This window comes from Mus caroli, unplaced genomic scaffold (genome assembly GCF_978045245.1).
Source record: "Mus caroli unplaced genomic scaffold, Mus_caroli_1 scaffold_20, whole genome shotgun sequence".
Classification (NCBI taxonomy): Eukaryota; Metazoa; Chordata; class Mammalia; order Rodentia; family Muridae; genus Mus; species Mus caroli.
In genome coordinates this window covers 44,460,757-44,483,604 of record NW_028227275.1, presented here as the reverse complement: position 1 = coordinate 44,483,604, position 22,848 = coordinate 44,460,757, and the positions used below count along the sequence as shown (strand labels likewise).

Genomic DNA, 22,848 nt, shown 5'->3' with positions numbered 1-22,848 from the left:
ATCTATACTTCTAGTTATTTCCAAATGTCTACTATGGTTATTTAACCAAGCTTATCAGAACCTGCAAGGTCTCTTGTCATATTTAAGCTCAGTAACATTAGGGAGCAAAGGCCCACTTTTTAATAATTAGGTAAAGCCTAGAAGTCAGTAACATTTCATGGAACTTGTGATGATTTGAATATGTTTGGCCCAGGAAGTGGTATTATTAGGATATGTGGCCTTGTTGGAGTAGATGTGGCCTTCTGAAGGAAATTGTCACTGTGGGGGTGGGCTTTGAGACCCTCCTCCCGAAGCCACGTGGGAGTTAAGTCTTATCCTGTTTGCCTTTGGGAGAAGATGTAGAACTCTCAGTTCCTTCTGGAGCACCCTGTCTGCTTGGACACTACCATACTCCCTGCCTTGATAACAGACTGAACCTCAAAACCTATAAGCTAGCCCTAATTAAAAGTTTGCCCTTATAAGAGTTGTGTTGGTCATGGTGTCTCTACACAGCAGTAAAACCCTAAGACAGAACTGAAACAAAATTAGGGTGCAGGAGAATTAAAACTGTATGATAATTTAAGGAATGTAACATTAAAAATAAAACACAATTAAAAGAAGAATGCTTTAATCTGCATACTTCCACTTTACAAGTCAGGCTTCCCTGTGGTATTTTCATATATGTCTATCATGTACATTGTACACAGGAGTAGAAAGTACATTATAAAATTCATTTACATACCTGCTCTAAGTCAAGAGAAAGCCATTTATCACTTCCTTCTTCTGCTACTGATATATGGTATTTGCTTTTGTTTTTAATCATATAAAAAGGAATAAATGTCACAATTCTGGTAATGTTAAAACTGCTGAGATTTATAGTGACACCAACCTATAAGCAAAACATGAAAACTGTTTGAAAACCATTGTACACTTATAAAACTTAAGTATCTAATAGATACAATGTAAATGAAAGTTTCTTTAGCACAGAAGAAACTTACTTGGTATTCCATTTTCAGACCTTTGCATTTAATGGCTCCATGACTACCAACAGTATCAATTGAAAACTGATCTGAAAGCTCACTATCAGTTACCATAAGCTGAACCTAGGGGGAGAATTTGAGATAAATTATAATTTATATACCATCCAGCTATATGCGATGTGGAAGGTCAAACTCAAAAGCCTTGCACATTTTAGCCAAAAATATATGAATAATGTAATACATTTTTCTTAACACTAAATGCTCACAGTATTTTTATGGTTAGATATTTCTAAGATCCAGGCTGGATTTAACTTAGCATGTACATACATACACAAGCATCAAGAATCAACATCCTCCTGCCTCCCAAATGCTGGGATTTGCTGTAAGTGCTACTGTCCCCAGCGATGCTAACCCTTTAACCTCAAATATTTATTTAAATTTCAGATTTTATTGGTCAAAGATCTAAAAACTGAAACAGAATGTTTATTTAAAGAGGAAAAGTTAGGGGAAAAAATGACACACACCTTATTGTTGTTAAAAAAGTGATTTGGCTGAAAGGAAAAGAGAACTGGTTTTGTATAATTGGGTGGATGCTTTCGGTGAATTCCATCTGCTTTGTACTGTAACATCCGATTGGTTTTATTGACCATCCAATATGGACTATGAAATGCCACAACTGTCTGACCAGTGTTGTAAGTCATATGGATAGCAATATCCAAGTCACTCTTTTCCATTTCTGTGAGACAGGTAAAGTTGATGAAATTGATGTCTTGTTGACTAGATCTTATATAAAATTCACTTTTCCAATCATGATTAAGATAGTCAAGTAATTTTAAGTGTAGCTTGGCTTGGTCCATTTCTACATTATAGATCTGTGATGAATGTCCTTCACTTAGAGTAACAACAGTGTTCTCAATGCCCTGGAGTAAGAAAGTAAAACAAAAACCAAACTTAAACATGCTTCTGAAAAACACACTTCCAAATGCACTCAGTCTTTCAAAATACCACCCAGAACTCTTCTTGAAATAACTGTCAGAACAAGCCATCAGTGTTCTTCAAGCTGTAAATCTACCCCAGTGGTTGATCTACATTGGGCTACTGTACCTATAAAATGATATAGGTTAAACTACTATGAACGGCTAGTTTTATAACTATTTCCATTTAATACAAATATATAAATACAAAAAATATAATCTACCTAAAACATAAGTTAGTAACTGCTAGAGTTAGGATATAACTACAAGTCATGATGGCCAAGAATCAACTATTATCATTATGGTAATCTGTCACATTAAAAATATAACCACAGGTAAGTTAATTCCTCCTACTTAAAAATGCATCGCAGAACTGTAAACATACTGTAACTCACAGAGCTAAATAAACCTACAGAGAATAACAGACAACAGTGAAGAGCTACTTTATTATACTGAGAAGTATTTAAAAATATTTACAAAAAAAACTTAGAAAAGAAAAAACCCTATTTAATCTAAAATGGACAGTACTTAATAAAAAAGCATCTTTATATGAAATAAAACTGTCTGTAAAGCATTAATTATGTAAGTATTGCACTTTTTTTTAAAAAGATTTATTTATTTATTATATGTAAGTACACTGTAGCTGTCTTCAGACACTCCAGAAGAGGGCGCCAGATCTCGTTGCGGATGGTTGTGAGCCACCATGTGGTTGCTGGGATTTGAACTCTGGAACTGGGATTTGAACTTCGGAAGAGCAGTCGGGTGCTCTTACCCACTGAGCCATCTCACCAGCCCAGTATTGCACTTAAATATCACTTCAATATCAATGCCCTCAGTTGTTTTGTAATTCATTATCTATCATACTTAAACATACAACATCTGAACTTCATATCAAAAGACTGAAAAATAAATCTTACAAAATAAGTGCCATCTTTAGAGGGTGATTATATGCCATTTATGATACATTCCTACACATTTTTGTACAAGTCATATACCATATTTGTACATAATTATGTACAGTTCAATAGATTTATTTCTAAGATAAATTAATAAAAAAATCTTTTCTTATAAATGACCTTTTTTTGGAAAATGTTTTAGTTTAGTTTATTTATTATATGTGTGAAAAACAAAGCTCACACACGTGTGTGCACATGCTACGACCTGCTGTGGAGGTCACAGGAGCACTTTCTGTAGTGGGTTCTCTCTATCATGTGAATTGTGGACACTCAACTCAGGTCATCAGGCTTGCAGGTCCTAAATTATCTTTTAAAACATGATATGAAAGTTTTCATTTGGTAAATGCCTGTTATTAAATAATGCTGCAACCTCTGTTACAGCTTCAAACCATTCTGTTCAGAACTTGAAAAGAATGAGGCTTAACACCTTGAAGACAGGACAGCACTCAGAGCTGGGCCGTACCTCGATGTAATAAGCGATTTTGTAGGGCAGAAGGTTGCGGATGAGGATGGGTGGCCACAAGTGCAGCACATATGGTAAGTCCCAGCCATCTTCCGAATACACTGACAGGGAAGTCAAACTATCCTTTTCTGGGACAATATTAATAACAAATGATTTCTTAGAAGGGTTTGTAGATCTACATTTCTTCTTCAGAAGCTGTCCATCATATTTTATGATTTCTTCAAAGTCGATTCCTTCACATAGCTGGTAGTCCTGGCCTTCTGGCACCAGGGAAAGGGATGATCTGCACCAAGAATATAATAAGTAAAATTTAAAAACATTTTAAGAGACCTGAAATTAGGCCAGGTGGCAGTGGCTTGTGGAGGAGGTAGGGGCAGGCAGATCTCTGAGTTTGAGGCCAGCATAGTGTAGACACAGTCTATAGTTCCAGGACAGCCAGGTCTACACAGGGAGGCCCTGACTCCAAAAACAGACAAACAAAACAAAATAAACAAGTAACAACAAAATAAAACTAAAACAAACACCCCCACCTCCGACACCGCCAAAAAATAAAACCAACCAACCAGCAAGCACCACCAAAAACCCATCTTCCAGAGGCTCACCAAACTATTTTAATGATTATTATAACTACAAGCTTCAATATTCATACATTCAATATATGTTTAAATTTCAATATTTTTGAAGAAAAGTGTATGTAATGTGTGCATGTATATAGGATGTGTGCATTTACATGTGGTCCGTGTATGTGTGTGAGGGTGCATGCATTTGCACGTGGAAACCATGTGGAGCTCCGGTTTGGTAGACTGGCTGCCTCCAAGCCAGAGAGTCACCTCCTGTGTCTCAGTGTTGTGATTACAGACACGTTGCCACACACAGCTTTTACATGACTCTCAAGAGTTCACGTCTTAGCATGTTACCCGTTGATCAATCTCCCCAGCCCTAAGCATAACTTTCTAAAACTAAGCTACAACCAAGAATCATTTTTAAGACATATCTTTGTATGTATTATAAAATTGTTAGTTAACTAATTAATTAACTTACCATTTTCCACAGTGTTGGGGATAAAACTGTACTTCTTGGGCAAACACGCTGCTTCTAAACTAATCCTCTCTTTCATCTGTCAATCTAGTTATAGTTCTAACTATCTCTTATGGATGATCTGTCAGAACAGTCTTTATCTCTCATCATTTTCCTAACATCTAGCTGTACAAGTTTCAACATCTTCTCTGTATTTCTGTGTTACATGTAATGCTACTGTAACTTGACTCAATGGGACATTGAACCTTCCACCTTTTTGTCATTTCTTGTGACTTCCAGCTACTAGTGCTCTGGAGTCAGAGGTGATATTTAAATATGCTCTCCTGATTCACACACTAAACTAATGTCAAAACAGTTTGTCTTTTTTACCTCTATATTATCTAACTTTGAATCTACTTTACATTCTGATTTCTAGTATTACATAAAATTAAATCCCCTTAAATGAAGGCCAGCACATTCATAGTTTGTCAAAGCATTTGTTTATTTCATTATTTATTTATATTAAATTCTGGGAACAAGGTTGAAGCCATCACCCTGGCTGACTTGGAACTCCCTATGGACCCTAAGCTACCCTCATGCTTATAGCAGCTTCTTGGCTCAAGTTCCAAGTGTTGGAATTATAGGCATGAGGCAAGATGCCTGGATATCAAAACACTTATAGGGCCTATTAAGCACCAACCAGAACATATAACTGAAAGTACAAAACTGAGTATGCTCAAGCAGTTAGTGTGCTTTCCAAAATGCCAAGCTATACTGCTGAATGCTACAGAAGGTATCTTCCAGTTAAAATTCAATCTCCAAAACCATTATTTATTATGATACAAAAAGATATAATGTTAAGTCTTATTTTATCATAATTTATTTTTCTGAAAATATAACATTTACATCAAGTTTAATTACTTTAAATATTTAATATTACAGTTCTATTCCCAAACTACTAATAGACACATATAAATGATACTGCTTTCTAAAGAAATTTTTAAAACTTCTACTATAAAACTTTGAAAAGTAAATATCATTTCAGTCTGCAAATGTAGAAACCATATTATGTTACTTTAGACATTTTAAAACGCATGAACATGTGAATATGTAATAACTGTATTAATAAAAGTATAAATAATGTGCAGGTTAAAATGCAATAATTTTTACTTTAGAGAAGATGCCTAGGTACCTCGAAATCAAGATTAGATATCTAAGAGTACAGATAGTCAAAGTTTGATAATTCAAAAAAATATCTATAATGAATCTGAAACTGAAAATTCTCTAAAATAGTTTAGGGTAAGTTAAAAAGACAAACTCACCGGTAAGATGCTAATGGTATGTTAAATTCATTTTCAGGTGAAGCAATTCCCAATAAAGTATCTCCTTCAAAAACGGAAATTGGGATTGAAAAATGATTCTTAATCTGGAAAATAGCAAAATATTTTTAATACTCAAATAAGAAAAGATATTTTAAAAATGTCTATCTATGTATTAACATAGAAAGGATCAGGCAATCCTCAGCTTGGTCATATAAATTAGAAGAAGCAAACACACAGTTATTTATCTTTTGAAAATGAAATTATAACTTTAAGCCACCCAACATTCCACCACAGACAAGAGAGGAGTGTATGAGGCAGCACCCCAGATGGGGAGCTTTGTCAGGGATGGCTGCTGGGGCAGAGGGAGAGCCAGTTTTCTTCAGGAGTGCTGTCCCTGGTAGGCTGTCTGTGTTCCAATGCATGGTCCTATACAGATGCACATTAGAGCAGCATTACTTGGGATTCATGTGCTATTTAAAAAAACAAAACAAAACATAAGAAGGCATGAAGTTGGGAAAGGGATTTAAGAGGAGAGTGTTTAGGGAGCATTTGGAGATGGGGTGTGGGATAGATGTGGTAAAAATATGCTGTAATAGGTATCAAAGAATAAACAAAACTTAAGGGAGAACAGAGCTGAGAGTTATGGTAAGTAAAATATACCTTATAAATGTATGAATCTGCCCAGTACAAGTACACACACACACACACACACACACACACACACACACTCACTCACTCAACTCTCAAGGTTCAGAGAACAATGTGAGAAGCAGAAAAATCTAAGAGCTGGAGGAAGGAGTTCTGTGAAATGCTGCATTCTGGACATGAACTCATATCTGTAATTACTTACACAAGGTCAAGACAGTTAAAATTATAATCACATTTCTGCTGATCATAATCTTTATATAAATAAATTTTATATTCAATTAACTGCTGATGTAAATACATTCGAAGACCCCAATATTGTTTAAAATGTACAGCTAGTTACTGAGGCCTGAATCTGTCTCCTTGTTTTCCTACCATATTTAATTCGGGAAACACTAGCACATAAACAAATTTAACATTTGGAAGAGGCACTGAAGCAAGGGCTCAGTGGCCCAATTCAAAACTGCTCTCACGGGGACCAGGGTTTCATCCCAGAACCCCCATGACAGTTCACAACCACCTAAACTCCAGTCCCAGGGCATCCAATACCCTCTTCTGGCCTCTGTGGGCATCTGGCATGCAAATGCTATACAGGCATACATGCAGAAAAACATACACATAATAACAATTTTAAAAATCAAAAAGACAGTAACGCTGAAAAAAAGAGATAATTCTAAGAAAAAGAAAGGAAAAGAATAGTAAGTACATAATAAAAAACTGTTCTATATCCATGCACTCACATACACCCTCTCACACATACTAGCATAGACACACAACTGCAGACTCTCACATACACATCTCTCTCTCACACACACACACACACACACACACACACACACACTGCAGCAATGTCCATTTTAATCTTGTGCTCTGTGTTTTTTTTTTCCTGTGACTAATCTGTGACTAAATACTTGACAAGCAGCAGCTTAAAGAAGGAAGATGTCTTTTGCTTTGCACTGTGAGGGGACACAGCCGACCCTGGTGAGGAGGGCATAGTTGCAGAAGTTTGCAGCCACTGGTTGCACTGCTAGTCACAAAATGGGTCTCAGATATAAAGCCTCAAGGTCTTGCCACCATGAACAACTCTCTCCAAAGAGACTACAGTTTCTAAAATATTCACAACCTTCCAAACAGAGTCATCAGTTGGGGACCGCATGCTCAAACATATCTGAATCCCATCATGTTCCATGTTCCTTGACTTTCCCTGATGAGGAACCACTGCAAGTTACTGCTTTGGAAGCAGAGCACTTAGCAGCAGCTCTCATCAAACACCAGTGCCCGTGCCTCACCTCAGATGACAGAGTCTCTAACGTGATAGATACAAACTGCCTCATCTTTATAAACTAATGGAAAACATGGCTGCAGCTGAGTCATTCTGCTGAACAATTCCTATGTTCATGACCATCAACAGCAGTACAATGAAATCAACATGGACACTAAGAGGATCTAAAGGAACAAAACCCCTAAAACCAATTCTTGACACTATTAATTACATGCTGTGTGGTCAAGTGTATAAATTTTATTTTTGATATTATTTTTCCTCATTAAATACAAGAAATTAAAATTTTAAACCACTTAAAATATACCAAATGTAGTAAATTATCATTGTCAATAATAAGAATTATTTTGGTAAAAATCTCTAAAGTATTTTGCTTATCTGTAACATTGTTGCATCCTTTGGTCAAAAAGCAAAGGTTTGAGGTGTTATAGATGACTACACATATAAAAAAAGCCATGGAGAATCATATTATGTTAAATTAAAATTACATATATAAACACACACACACACACACACACACACACACACACACACACAGTTTAACTGAAGTCATACTACTTTGGGAGACCATGTTCCTTTCAAAATTATAGACTAATAAAAATCCCAGTCCCAGGTATAGGAAACCTTTTAAAATGTAGGTAAGGCAAGTTAACAGCCCTCAAAACGATACAGGGTATTGTTATTGTCCCGGGTGCCTTCCAGAAATAGAAGGTAACGCCCGACTACCAAACACCGTCCACTACAGACACACAACTTTAAGGAATTAAACTGGAGCTGATCTGGAAGCCTCCTCCTGAAGACTAGCTCTCACAGTACAGAAGACCCATCCTAGTTGCCATGGGAGAAAAAGCAAATCAATATTTCTGCCCACCTGAGCCACAACAATGATGACAATGGCAAGACATTTTGAAAGCTCTAATTCTGGGGCTAACCAACAGCCACCTAACTGTATACTCACCAATACATGTCGCTCCTACCCTTATCAAAGCAATTTCTTTTACAGCAGACAAAGGTCATTACAGAAAGCCACAATTGGTGTAAATGCAGACACCAACTGATTGTGGACTGTCTGCTCCCAATTAAAACATAACACAATGTCGACTTAAGGCTCAGGAAATAATGCAAAAAAATTTAAACATAATTTTAGTAAACCAAATCTAAGAGTGCGATAGAAATTTAATATTTTTAAGACAAGGATTTATAATAGGAATATTTTTGCTTAATGTTTGAAAATCTAGGTCACTTATCACATAAATAATTTTGTTTATATCCTTTCAATAAAGATAAAAATGACAAGAAGATCAACTAACATATATTAAGTAAAAATGTCTTTATTTGCAAGTGTAATTGTTGAAATCTACTAGAACAAGTATATAAGTCTAATAAAGGAGACATTATCTATGAGTATTATAATAATCTATATTCTGATTTATAGTAATGGATAATCAAAATTAAAAATTAATTATAAAAAGCCCATATTATTTTTTAAAAAGGAAACTAAAATAGTTAAAAGAACTTAGGAAAAATTACAGTGGTATATTATGATTTATTACTCTGAGTCTGAGAGTAATTAAGAAAGTATGGTATTGGCATAACAATAAACAGATTGATGAAAAACAGAAGAGTGCAGAAATAAATCACCAATAGATAAAGCCAGTTACAATCTAGGGAAAAACGATCATCTGGGTTGGAGCAATTGGAAAACCAAATGGAAACTCGGAGCCTCAAACCTCACCTCCTCTCCATTTACAAAGACTCTCTCAAAATGTAAACGTGGTATTCTCCACATTGCAGATCTACTTCTCAGTAACCAGTGCAGCTACATACGCTGCTGAGTGAAAATGCCAAATTCTGTTCTTTATTACACCTGTATTAAATTTAAGACCATATAACTACGTTGCGCTAATGGATATGTAGGATGAGAAAGTAAGGACACAATGAAGTGTTTAGAGTATTAAATACATTCATTACCTTGGTGGCTTAGGAAGGTTTCTGAAATGAATCTTTATGTCAAAACTTCATATGCTGTATTGTGTATATCTCAACAAGTCTATAATTTCTTTAATAAGTTTTACTATTAAGATATAAACATGGTATAAAGACTAAGCAAAATATGCTGAAGACTTTGATAGAATACTGAGCACCTTGTATAAAGCAGCTCTATGAACAATGGTACTGTCCCGCTGCTCATGTCACAGGATGAGAGGCTTACCATTGGCAATGTCTCTGTAACAGTGTGTAAGCTTTTAGCAACGATTTACTCGAATATGTCTCTTTCCATTTTTCTGAAACAGGGTTTCTTGTATCCAAGGCAGGTACAAAACTGACTGGGCAAAGAAGGATGCTCCCTCGTGCCTTTCCCCCCAGGGTGCTGGGATTACAAATGTATGCCAGCACAGGTGTGTGTGTGCTGCTGGGATCAACTCAGGGCTCCCTTCCTGCAAGGCTGACATCCGTGGCCCACCTCACACAGATGCATACAAAGGTCCTCTAAGCAACGTCTTTACTTCATACCTGCACTGGTGAGCGGATTGTCACCTTCTTACTTCCTTCAACGGTGTCAACTTGACAAATGATAGATCTTTCCACCCCAGATTCTCTGTGTCTTACAGTGTACAGACGGCGTCCCACTTTTGTTAAAGGGATCTTGTCAGCGACAGAGTGGTTAGCAGGCGCTAAATTAAATACAGATACTCCAGAGTTAATTGTAATGCACCACATAATAATTTTAAATGTATGTTAAGTACCAGATAACCATCTACTAAATGAAAAAAGCCTTTGAATATAATCAACATTAAGGGATTATTTTAAGAACTCACCTATTTTGACAATATTCACCTTAATCCTTCAAAGCATTTTATCAAAAACACAACTGAAAAAATTTCTCACTTAGGAATTTAAGCTAAAACCATGATAATTAAGAAAACAAACAGTAATGAGAGGGATGGTTGTAAAATCCAACAGTTATTATTGCTAGTTTGCTGTCATGATAAGCACTGTCTCAGTCTTCCTGAGGCTAAAGACAGCAAGGTGAGGGTAGTTTTCCATTTTAATTTTCTAACTGTGTCACTTTTAAGATACAACTTAGATTTGATTAATGAAATATGCACTTAACAAATGTACATATTATATTGGAAGTGAAATTACTGAATTTGCATAAATTTGACTCCCCACTCTTAAAACTAAATCTCACTGACAGGTAAAAGTAATAGACATCATAGACAATGTCGCAGTAATCCCCTTCAGTTAACACTACTTCTCGATGAGAACAACTGTGTTTTAGTAGCCTTCTGTGTCTAGTGAGCCTTTCAGATGGCCCCATTCAAATCCTGCCTTCAGTATCTTACTCAAGTGCTTACTCAAATCCTGCCTTCAGTATCTTACTCAAGTGCTTACTCAAATCCTGCCTTCAGCATCTTACTCAAGTGCTTACTCAAATCCTGCCTTCAGTATCTTACTCAAGTGCTTACTCAAATCCCGCCTTCAGTATCTTACTCAAGTGCTTACTCAAATCCCGCCTTCAGTATCTTACTCAAGTGCTTACTCAAATCCCGCCTTCAGTATCTTACTCAAGTGCTTACTCAAATCCCGCCTTCAGTATCTTACTCAAGTGCTTACTCAAATCCCGCCTTCAGTATCTTACTCAAGTGCTTACTCAAATCCCGCCTTCAGTATCTTACTCAAGTGCTTACTCAAATCCCGCCTTCAGTATCTTACTCAAGTGCTTACTCAAATCCCGCCTTCAGTATCTTACTCAAGTGCTTACTCAAATCCCGCCTTCAGTATCTTACTCAAGTGCTTACTCAAATCCCGCCTTCAGTATCTTACTCAAGTGCTTACTCAAATCCCGCCTTCAGTATCTTACTCAAGTGCTTACTCAAATCCCGCCTTCAGTATCTTACTCAAGTGCTTACTCAAATCCCGCCTTCAGCATCTTACTCAAGTGCTTACTCAAATCCCGCCTTCAGTATCTTACTCAAGTGCTTACTCAAATCCCGCCTTCAGTATCTTACTCAAGTGCTTACTCAAATCCCGCCTTCAGTATCTTACTCAAGTGCTTACTCAAATCCCGCCTTCAGTATCTTACTCAAGTGCTTACTCAAATCCCGCCTTCAGTATCTTACTCAAGTGCTTACTCAAATCCCGCCTTCAGTATCTTACTCAAGTGCTTACTCAAATCCCGCCTTCAGTATCTTACTCAAGTGCTTACTCAAATCCCGCCTTCAGTATCTTACTCAAGTGCTTACTCAAATCCTGCCTTCAGTATCTTACTCAAGTGCTTACTCAAATCCCGCCTTCAGTATCTTACTCAAGTGCTTACTCAAATCCTGCCTTCAGTATCTTACTCAAGTGCTTACTCAAATCCTGCCTTCAGTATCTTACTCAAGTGCGGAGAATCAGAGTAGTGTGCGTAAGAAAAGCACATTTTATAGAAATTAAAGAAATTATATACTTTTTTTACTTCCAATTAAAATATAAAATTTGTGGAAAGCAGAAATGACTTCCACATTACAAGGCAAAATATTAAGATTTTAAAGGGGCTAGAGAGATGGATCCGTAGTTACGAGTTTTTGTTGCTCTCGGAGAAGACCTGGGTTCAGTTCCCAGCATCAAAATGGTAGCTCACAATCAACCATAACCCAGTTTCAGGGGATGAAATAAACATGTGGTATACACACATATATGAAAACAAAGAAAATACAATATCTGTATTAACTCAAACATTTAAAAATTCATTCATTTTTGTAAAATGCATATTTAGTCATAACAAACACAGTGAGAACACCTGACAGACACAATAAGGAAAAGCTAAGTGAGATCCAGCATTTATCATCCTTAGTCAATGTTCTAATAATACCATGGTCTGGACAAACAAAGTCGGAAATTGAAATACCAAGAGTTAGTGACCAAAGAAATCAACCTACTGGAGAAGACATTAATGTCCCTTTGGTGGTTTAAATGACATCGCCCTCCACCGATTCTGGCATGTGAACACATGATTCCTACTTGGCAGTGCTGTTTAAGAACTCTTTAGGAGGTGTAGCCTTCTGGAGGAAGCACATCACTCTCATCTTGTTCTTTGCAGTTCAAGATGTGAATGCTCCTTGTTATTTGCAATCCCCATGCCTGCTGCCTTTACTCTGCCATCAGAGACTCTAAACCTCTGGAACCATAAGGCCAAGCCAAGTCTTTCGGCTGTAACTCGTGTTGGGTACACTATTTTATCTCACTAATAGAAAAGTAATTAATATAGTTCCCAATGTATTAGAAAACATATTGTTATAAAAAAACTGCTAAGATACTACAAATGAGTAAAATTGCTTTTGAAAATTACTTTACAAAGCCCCAAGAAGGAAAATATCTCACTTACTAAGGAGAATGAAGAAGAGCTTGCTGCTTAGGCTGGTCATTGCATTGAAATGATCATTGTCCTTCGTTCGTACATAATCCATACTTAAACTCTCATCATTTTTCAGTTCATATGATTTTGCCAAAGGAACGTTGAGAACACTAAAAGAATCGCTTGGTGAGACAGAGACAGTAAGTCCAAGAGAATTGAAAATCATGAATGGTGCTAGATCTCTTAGGAAGACAGATGACGATCCAGTAGCAGCTTCAGTAAACGCCTAGCAGGGAAATATGGGAGGAAGGGACATGAGAGGCAAGGATATGAGCACAGTAAATAGGTATATAACAACTTAACTCATTTAAGGGTCAATGTGAAATATTTCAATATTTAAACTTTCAAATTCTTGTTTTTTCTTACCTCAACTAAATTATTTAACATCACAAGGCCACATTTGGATAAGGTAATGTTTAACTGGTCTCTAGAATAAAAACTTATGGCAGTCTTATATTCTGGTACTTTGTAGTTTTCTGCTTCACTGTCAGACTCAACAATGGCCTCTTTTGCTTTCTTTTTCATCTAAAAGGATGAATTAAAATTAGACATAAGAATTGATTTTAGGAATGTACCATAACTTACCTATGCAGTAAAAACAAGCATCATTAGAGAGAGAGAGAGTTGTGGACCCCATGGGTCAGATCGTCCGATGAAATTTCTTAAACATGACAAGTAATGTCACAAAGCTTACAGGAGGAAATACTAAAGGAAAATAAATTCTATACAATAAATTTGGTAACTTAGAAGAAAAACTTTGAAAGTAACTAAGTATGTATGGATTCTTCGGGTAAATCAAAGGCACGCACTTGACAACAGCCAAGGAGACAGTTTAGTGTCCTGGTAACAAACAGAAGTGGGGACTAACACACTCACCCAAAAGTAGCAAAGCAGTGCTGTGAAGGGGAATTTGTAAGATTACGCACTGTTTACTTCTTCCAAAAATTCAAAGACTCATGTCCCATGTACAGTCTAATCTAAAATCTATCAATGAAATTTGTTTATCCAAATCCTTCATCTGATATAACCTAGAGAATTGAGTAATTGAAATATACTATGGTAGGCACGCCAAGATAGACATTCAGTTGTTATTTTACTTTACTTGTCTTTTCTTAGTTATTCAAGACAGAGTTTCTCTGTGTAGTCAGTCCTGCCTGTCCTAGAATTTGTTCTGTAGACAAGGCTGGCCTTGAACTCACAGATATTTTACCTTACTTTAAGACCCTAACGATGTGTCTACAAGTAGAGTCCATCATTAGGTAGGAAACATACTGTAATTAGATAATTCCTTGCTTTATACGTTATAGGAAGGAAGAAATAGTAGAGGAGAGGAAAGTTAGAAAAAGGTAGGCCTGAAAGATGGAGGTACAAAGTAGGAAGGAAAAAAAAAAAGGAGAGAAGGAGGAAAGGAGGTAGGTGGGAGGAAGTCAGTCAGTCAGTCAGTCACAGAACAAACAAAATTTGGGATTGACTACAACCTAAAAGACCACAGCTACAGTGTAAGGGAACAGTCAATAGACTTTGACTGTACAGAAATCTACTACGTGTCTGGTCTTATATGGGGCTTAAGAGATGGCTCAGTGCTTAAAAGCACTTGCTTTTTTGCAGAGAACCTGAGTTTGACTCCCAGCACAATAGTGGCTCACAATGGCCTGTGACTCAACTTTCAAGGGATCTGACCCCTTCTTCTGCTGTCTGTGGATACCAGGAAGGCATACGGTGCACAGACATACTTTTTTTTTTTTTTTTTTTAGGAGGGTTTTGGGGGAGAGAGTTTCGAGACAGGGTTTCTCTGTGTAGCCCTGGCTGTCCTGGAACTCACTCTGTAGACCAGGCTGGCCTCGAACTCAGAAATCCACCTGCCACTGCCTCCCAAGTGCTGGGATTAAAGGCTTGTATCACCATTGCCTGGCTCACAGACATATATTCATGAAAATCACCACACACAAACAAATAAACAACAAACAAGTAAATAAGATAAACTGTATAATGTAATATAGATATCCTCTCAAAAGCTCTGGAAAGCTTTTCCTTCAAAACTGTTTCGCAGACTTCAAATATACTTTGATTGAAGCTGTTAATAATGAAATTATATATATGCAGAGGATATATTTAGAAACTATACTTTATCAATTTTTCAGTAAACCTGAAACTGCCTTAAGAAAATAGCATATACATACATACCTTGATGCCAAGATTCCAAGGTCTAAAATCATCAGTCTGATCAATTTCTAAGGGTTCCAGTAAGGGTTCCCAAACACCAAACATTTCATTATAATAGTGAACCTAAAAGGAGAATTTTTAGTTTTTTAAATAGCGCATTCTATTATCTAAAATAATTTATAAAATCTTTCCACCATACCTTGTGAGTATGCTGTTTCTTCTTCACAAAACTCTTCTACATGCCAATCAGTAGTTGTCTATACACTCTCCTTCCATACTTTCTTCACCTGACTTACCTTTGGACACAAAATTTCACCTACACATTTTAGTACAACAGTACTCTTTTAAAGCTCTATTTATTTACACACGTGTACACATATTTCAGTCAGAGGAGAACTTATAGGAGTCAGTTCTTTCTTTTTCCTCCACAAAGGTCCTGGGAATTGATCCCTGGTTGCTAGAGCCTTCCTGTAAACCCTAGAACCTTTTCTAGAGCACCTTTCGTTGGAGTGTCTCCTGTACCAAGCAGTAAGTCCTGTACTCATCTATTACATATTACTGACACTTGAAAACGTGCCAATCTATACCAATGACTATGATTTAACACACAGTGTTGGGGTATTGTAGTGGACTTTCCTACCTTCCATATGATTTCAGTGATTGAATGCCCTGTACCTCTTGGATAGCAAAGATAAAGTCCTCTACAAAATACATATAATTCTAACCACAATTTGAAATCAGCAGTGTAGTCACAATCAGTTACGATTCTGTTAGGACACAATTCTCTTTCATTTCATGTAAAAGTAGAAGCTTTTAAATTTTCACTCTCACTTTTATAATGTAGACTACTAGGTTGTTTTCCAATAAATATTAAGTAAAATAACTTTAAGTATCACTGGAGATAACTGTATGTAATTTTTCTGTGTCTGCAGCACTGGTATTAAGATTAGTGTTACACACACATATATCCCACTACTGACCTACATTTCCAGCCATTTTCATAATTAATTTTATCTCAAATATCCATTGAAATGATTTTATATATTCTAAGGTAAAATATGTTTACTGTGATTCTTTTTTCTCTCTTTAAAAAAATTTTTTTGGTAGGGTTTAGAATTGAAGTCCAAGGTCTCACACATTCTAAGGAACCACTCCACACCTCAGGAATATCCCCAGTAATGATGCTTTAATAATTAGAAGAGATTACCCAAGTATTCATACAGTTAATCTACCTTTCAAAGAAAAATTTAACTTTAGTTCTTAAAAATAAGAATTTTCAACCTGAACAACTATCTATTGATAATCTCACTAAAAGAAGATTTTCATTTTATTTCTATGTACATATGTGTGTTTGTGTCAATATGTGCCGTGTATATGCTTGTGCCCAAAGAGGTCCAAAGAAGGTGTCAGATTTTCCCAGAAGTGGCAGGGGCAGAGCTGCCGGCCGGCAGTTGTGAGCTGAGAGATATGGGTGCTGGGAACCAGACTCTGATCTCTGGAAGAGCACGAAGCTACTAACTGTTGGGTTGTCTCCACTGAATTCCCTCTTAAGGTTATAAAAACCAGCTCAAATATGTAGTATGGATATATAAAAGCAATATATATGTATGTATATATTATACATAGCACACATATATATTCTCTCACAAACATATGTGTATATACATGCACATACACATACATATACATATAAGCAATCACTCCAGGGCATAAATTTGTAAGGTTTTTTCTAAAAGCTTTAAAGCCAGTATCATTATTTATAATAAAGTCAATTTAAACAGTGATAAAAGATTCCAGAATATTCTATGTGAAGCATTATAAAATCTGAAAAGTGATAGACACACTTACTTCCAGTTCCAGGTGACAGTGAAGATTTATTAAAGTGCGCCAGTTTTTGCTTTCCCCCGAGAAGCATGCCTTTGCCAACAGCATCGGCACTGTTCTATGACCGATGCCAGCCTCCAGAACAATAAAAATAGAATCAATATGCAAGCTCAGCGTCTCTCCTCCCGGCATCAGTTCGTTCGTGGGAACTACTTTTTCACTTTCATTTGATTCCTCCAGAAACCACAGTTTTAAATTCCTTGTATCCCTCTTGTCCCATAAGTGCGCTATATTAGACGTGTTTTCTTCTGGGACAGTTTCCTTAGTTGTGTAAAGTGCCGAAGTAATAGTTATTATGGTATTTATGATAACTGGTGAAACCTAAATGGAAAAAAACAATTTAAAAAATGGGTTAAATATATTTGCTGAATGAACATGAAGAATTCAATTAAGGCAGAACTAGAAATGTACTGTAGACAATAAATGTAATTTTCAACTACAAAAATTTTTAGATAAGTTTGTTAAAATATTTGTTTTTTGTTATTATTAAGCCAATTAAATATGACAATTATACGTATACTAGATATCAACCATAAAATAGTCCTAAGTCAATAAGATATAGCACATATCATGAAGTTTCCATTAATAATATTTTATGAAGTTATAATTATATACTTCCAAAACTACTTAATTATTTTGTGAGCGAGGGGCACAACCTGGTCCCAGTAAATGCTACAAGTGCTTTACCCTGGGTAGTACTAGTAGTGGTTAGACAGAGTCTCACTAAAGTGCCCAGACTGACTGGGAGCTCAGTGCTCTGTACTTCAGAGAGAGCCCGAGCACTCACAGCTCTCACACTTTAGCTTCTTGAGTAGCTGAGCCAAACCTATCAGCAAATCAACTTTAAATGTTTGTTTGAACTTACCTTTAGCGTAAGAGATTTTACTGATATGTCAATCATTTGTGGATCTCTACCTAATTGAGTAGCCTGATAAAACAAGTCACAAGGCTGCAAAACCTGCAAAATAAAAATCATTAAACTCATATTTAAGTGTTCAAATATTTCTGCTTAAAGTCTTTTCTAATAATAATTACGTTTAAAAAGTAAATAATGTAACTAAAAAGTGAATCAACACACTATTGTTATAAAAATAAAGCATAAACAAATATATTAGCAATAATATAAATAGGACAATGCAAAAAGCAGCATTTATCGTCCACAGCCCAATTCTGACATTTATTTGAAGAAGTTTAAGAACCTCATAGTGAATGCTGAGATATGCAAGAATGGTACCAAAAGTATTTCTGATCTTGGGCATGAGCATATCAGCTAGTCATACCCAGAGCAACTGATCTGTAACGTTTTTTATCTCAGTGATTACCGGCACATGCTAACGATAGGGAGGTTATGCAGTATACAGTGGCAACCTATCAGATATACTTCTCAATGCTGCTATTATGTTAGTTCTCAAAGTTACTGTAGTTCCCAGCATTGATAAGAATGCTTCTTTTTTGGTCATTTACTCTGGCCTAGAAGTGGGTCTGGGGAGAACCTGATGTGATAAGAACAATGAGTTCTGAGCGAGATCATGTGGTCCAAGTGGCACTTCAGAAGACTAATACCCTTGGGTGAGAGCTTTACTGTAGTTACAGGAAAGCTACTAAGCTTGGACTACTCAGCTGCAAATCCTCAGGTCATGACCCTAGGCATCTTCAAGTTGGGTTCCCTAAGTAAAATGCAGCGTTTACCCTGTACTGATTTTCTGAGGACTCAGTCTCACCTCATTTCATTTCATTTGTCCTGCTGCTAAGAAGATATACCACTTATTTCCTTCTGAAAGTTCACTAGGTAAACTTAGGGGTTTATCTGACATGTACTAAGCTTAATGAAGCATAACAAACACTGGTAAAACTATTCAAATACACACACACAACAAAATTTTAAAAACATGCTTAAGTATTTGAAAACTACACGAAGCTCTGGCTATATTATGTCATTATTTCAGTTTACAAAAGTCTATCATACTATTTGTTCCACAGTAAAATGTGTATAAAAAGGCCACTCATAGGAAAAGTTAAAGTTGCAAGGTACTAGGAAAAACTATAATTTCATTAAACTCACTAAATAATCTGGAATGGTCAATGAATTAACTTTTTCCTAATTATGGCAAGCAGAATTGTAACTTCTAGGCTCTTGAAAGTCACTTCTCTCCCAAGTGATATTTCACTCTCTCCAAAGTTTCCTAAGGGTCTCATTTGAGAAAGACTGCATAGGCACACAGTCACAATCTTCACTATTCCTTTACACTTTGGTTATCCATTTATGATTTTCAGACCTTGTTTTTTTCCATTTGGAAAGGCTGAGAATTATTGAAAGCATTAAGTCCTGGTTCTTTCTGTTTAAATTTTCTCATTTGCTTCCTTCTTTCTAGCCTTTTGCTATTCACAGCAAGAAACCAGAAAACTTGGTATTTTCCCTAACTACATATACAAGAAGTTTGTCACGAGTTCCACTTTCTAAGTCACAAAAGAAAATCATTCATTGCAAGTTTTCTGTCACTGAGCCCATCCTCCCTCGATTTTCCTATACCATGTTCTTTATATACTTTTTGGGGTGGGGAGAGGCAGTGTTCTTGGTGATATTTTTACCAAGAGTGTTTTTTGCTTTAGCAGTAACCATCATTATCATGTTTCTAGAAAGAGAAGTATATCTCTACTGTGCTGTAAAACTGTGGGAGAGCAGGCGTCTTGCTAATAGCGGACTACTTTGTATCCTAATTTTGAAAATATAAGATCAATACTTCTGTAAAGTCAGACTTATCTGTGATTTACTGACTGGATGAGCAAAGAGTAAGAATATAATGTTAGAATATAGATGCAGTTTGGATCATAGGATTCCTTGCAGCACTTTCCCTCTCACAGATGCTGGACTGGTCCACAGCTGTTGTGTAAACATCTACAGATCTGGTCTTGAACTCCTTGAATCACATTATAAACAGGGGCCTATGGTTTAGGCTGCCAGACGTTTTTGTCTTGGGTCAGGCACATGAGGAGTACCCAGTCATGGCCCCTCAACATACTGCCTTCCTATGAGGGCATCTGTCTAACTTCTAGTCTTTCAAGGTTATATGGCTATATCCAAGCCAAAAGGGCATGGTGAATGGAAGAACTATAATCTCAACAAAGTTGAGTCATAGATGTCACTTTCTATTTCCCCCATTTTCTTAGTCATGAGCCACCAGCCTTGAGAACTCCAGAAACAGTCAATTTTAACAAGACTGAAAAAAAAAGACAGTAATCATTTTCTGAAGAGGTTATAGTAACCCCAAAATAAATTGCAATTAAGTAGATTAGATCCTAAACTCACAGTGGTGACTTTGCCCTTTCTCTTGACTGGAAGAAATGGGCACGCTCTGACTTGGAGATCTTTAATGGCAGCAGTCACTGTATTGCTTGTAGGTTCACCTTTGCAGCAAATTTCACACTGTGTCGTAATGACTAAGGCAGGAGCATCATTTCTTGTCATGTCAGCCACAAACACAATCTCTGGATTTTTAATAAGAATATTCATTTCCCACTTCCCTAATTCCTGTGCAGGTGCTAAAATAAAAATAAACACATACATTTTGATTACCAATATTACTTAGGAAGAGTTTATGAGGAATAGGTAGTTACTTCATTCAATGTGAAAAATAAAATAAAATAATTCATCTCAAAGGCATCAATTGTGTATTTCTTTTTGACATAGGAATTATCCTCCCCACGAGGCCTCGTCCCAGGAATGTAAGCAGAACTAGCTGTGTATATGCTATGAACATGCTCCTCCATCAAACCTCCATTTACTTAGATATGAATCAGAGCGTGGGAAAAAGCCTCTACTGTTTAATGGCAGAATTGGATCTAAATCAAATTTCCAACCTCAACTCTTCCAACTATATCATAATGAATATATAAAAGGTAACAGAAAAACTATATAGTAAAAGCTAAAAGTGAATGTAAAGTTTATGAATACTTTAAATTAAAATAACATAATTTTAAAGAACAGTTGGTTTCTTATCTTTCCTGCTTATTACTGACTTTAGAGAACAGTTACTTAACTCAAGTCTCATAATTTTAAATCCCATCTTCACACCTTCAAACAGCGAAGGCCAGGCAGGCAGAGAACTGGAAGCTCCTCAGCCTCACCAGTGAGTGTGAGTAGAGCATGAGCTACATGAGATCCGGTTTCAAAAACACAAAAGTCAAAACACATCCTAAAAATACAAACTGAGTATGTAGGGTTCATAATGTGAAATTCCCAAAATAATCAATAAAAGTATTATGGTAAAAATATAATCTGCTTATCCTCTTAGAAAACACATTAAGGTTTTTTCCTTATTAAGAAAATAGATTTTCAATGTATTAATGTGTCTACTCTGATTACTGAAAACACTAATCATGGTAACTATAGTTGCAGCAATATAGACATTAAAATTGTTATTTGGTAACTAACCTTCTCTAGTCGTCCTTGTTTGAACACTGGTTTCTAAAGCCATACTAGTCATGTAGGCATCAAAAAAGATATGGGCAACAGTCATCAGAAACTCCACACTTGCACAAACGTACATTTCTTGGACAACTGCATCAGTCACAACAAAATTTTTGATTTTTCTATACTTTATATCTACCATGTCCTTCTTGTCAAAGCCAACAGTCAGTCCTATCATTCTGAAAACAAAATGACAAGGTGGTATGCATGGGTAAATTAAAAATAACTAAGCATAGTAATAAAGCTTAAAGACTTCTCTATCCTTACCGAGAGCAAACAAATGTTCTGGGAACATATATCTTGGGAAAAATGAACTTATAAAATTTTTAGAATACAATTGTTTCACAAAGGGGGAAAAACTGTATCTAAAAATTATCGAGTTCTGAATGTTAGTTTATCTTTTCTTCAGGGTTTCATACATTTCCCATCTAATTACACTATTTCTCTATATTTTAAAAACTCCATCAACATTCCCACTCTGAGCACGTATCATGATGCAGTGAAGTACAGTTCTCAAGCCCTCATGAAGACACTTGGAGTGGAAGGCACTTTCTCAGGGTGAGATCTATAAGAATGAAGCAATCTTTGTACAATAGCTCAAAATGATGATAATACATACCTAGGAGTGGCTTTCATGACATGTGACCTTTTATCATCTAAAATACAGTTTTTTACTGAGAAAGAAAAGACTGTAGAATCATCTGTATATATTTTTAAACTACTTATAATATTCTCCAACTTAAATTCAGCAAGTTCCAGAGAAGGATCGCGAACATCTGTAAAGGAGGCCTGTAGAAAAGGAATCCACATAAAATCACACAGAAATACAGGATCAAAGAATACTTCAGGATAGAACTGTCTACAAGTTATGACTCTGACCTATATGAACCATCAACTTCTCTATTTTCTTTCTCTTTTAATTTTCATTGATGATAAGATGATGATGGTGATGATGAAGATGATGATGGTGAGGTGGTGCTGGTGGTAGTGGCTGTTGTTGCTGCTGTTGCTGAGAGAGGGTCTCCTGTATGGCCTTGGTTGTCCTTTGTAGTCCATGCTACCCTTGAACTCCCACAAACCTTCCTGCTTCTGCATCCCAAGTGCTGAGATTAAAGGTGTGCACCACCATACCTGGTCCTTCTCTTTTTATTCTTTTCTAGACACTAGACTGAACCCAGGACTTTGTGCATGTTAAACAGACTCTAGTGCTCAGCACTATAAGCCTCGAATCCTCTATTTTCAAAGGGCTTTCTAATGAAAAGGTTACAAATATATGTGTACTACTTTCATTTTTTTCATATTTTCATCATAATAAAG

At 36.2% G+C, this 22,848-nt stretch overlaps 1 protein-coding gene across 3 annotated transcripts in view; it reads right to left on the bottom strand.

Moving 5' to 3' along the window:
• Vps13a (vacuolar protein sorting 13 homolog A) overlaps positions 1 to 22,848 on the bottom strand; it is a 173,855-nt gene that overhangs the window by 48,470 nt on the left and 102,537 nt on the right. For all 3 annotated transcript variants that reach the window (XM_021151796.2, XM_021151798.3, XM_021151797.2), the window contains exons 37-50: positions 22,151 to 22,320; positions 21,496 to 21,710; positions 20,371 to 20,603; positions 17,929 to 18,021; positions 17,028 to 17,384; positions 15,201 to 15,302; positions 13,383 to 13,541; positions 12,987 to 13,242; positions 10,130 to 10,290; positions 5,692 to 5,795; positions 3,353 to 3,635; positions 1,484 to 1,879; positions 978 to 1,082; positions 722 to 868 (exon numbers count right to left, since the gene is read on the bottom strand). In XM_021151796.2, the coding sequence (XP_021007455.1) occupies positions 722 to 868; positions 978 to 1,082; positions 1,484 to 1,879; positions 3,353 to 3,635; positions 5,692 to 5,795; positions 10,130 to 10,290; positions 12,987 to 13,242; positions 13,383 to 13,541; positions 15,201 to 15,302; positions 17,028 to 17,384; positions 17,929 to 18,021; positions 20,371 to 20,603; positions 21,496 to 21,710; positions 22,151 to 22,320 (2,781 nt within the window). The remainder of the gene's footprint in view (positions 1 to 721; positions 869 to 977; positions 1,083 to 1,483; positions 1,880 to 3,352; positions 3,636 to 5,691; positions 5,796 to 10,129; positions 10,291 to 12,986; positions 13,243 to 13,382; positions 13,542 to 15,200; positions 15,303 to 17,027; positions 17,385 to 17,928; positions 18,022 to 20,370; positions 20,604 to 21,495; positions 21,711 to 22,150; positions 22,321 to 22,848) is intronic.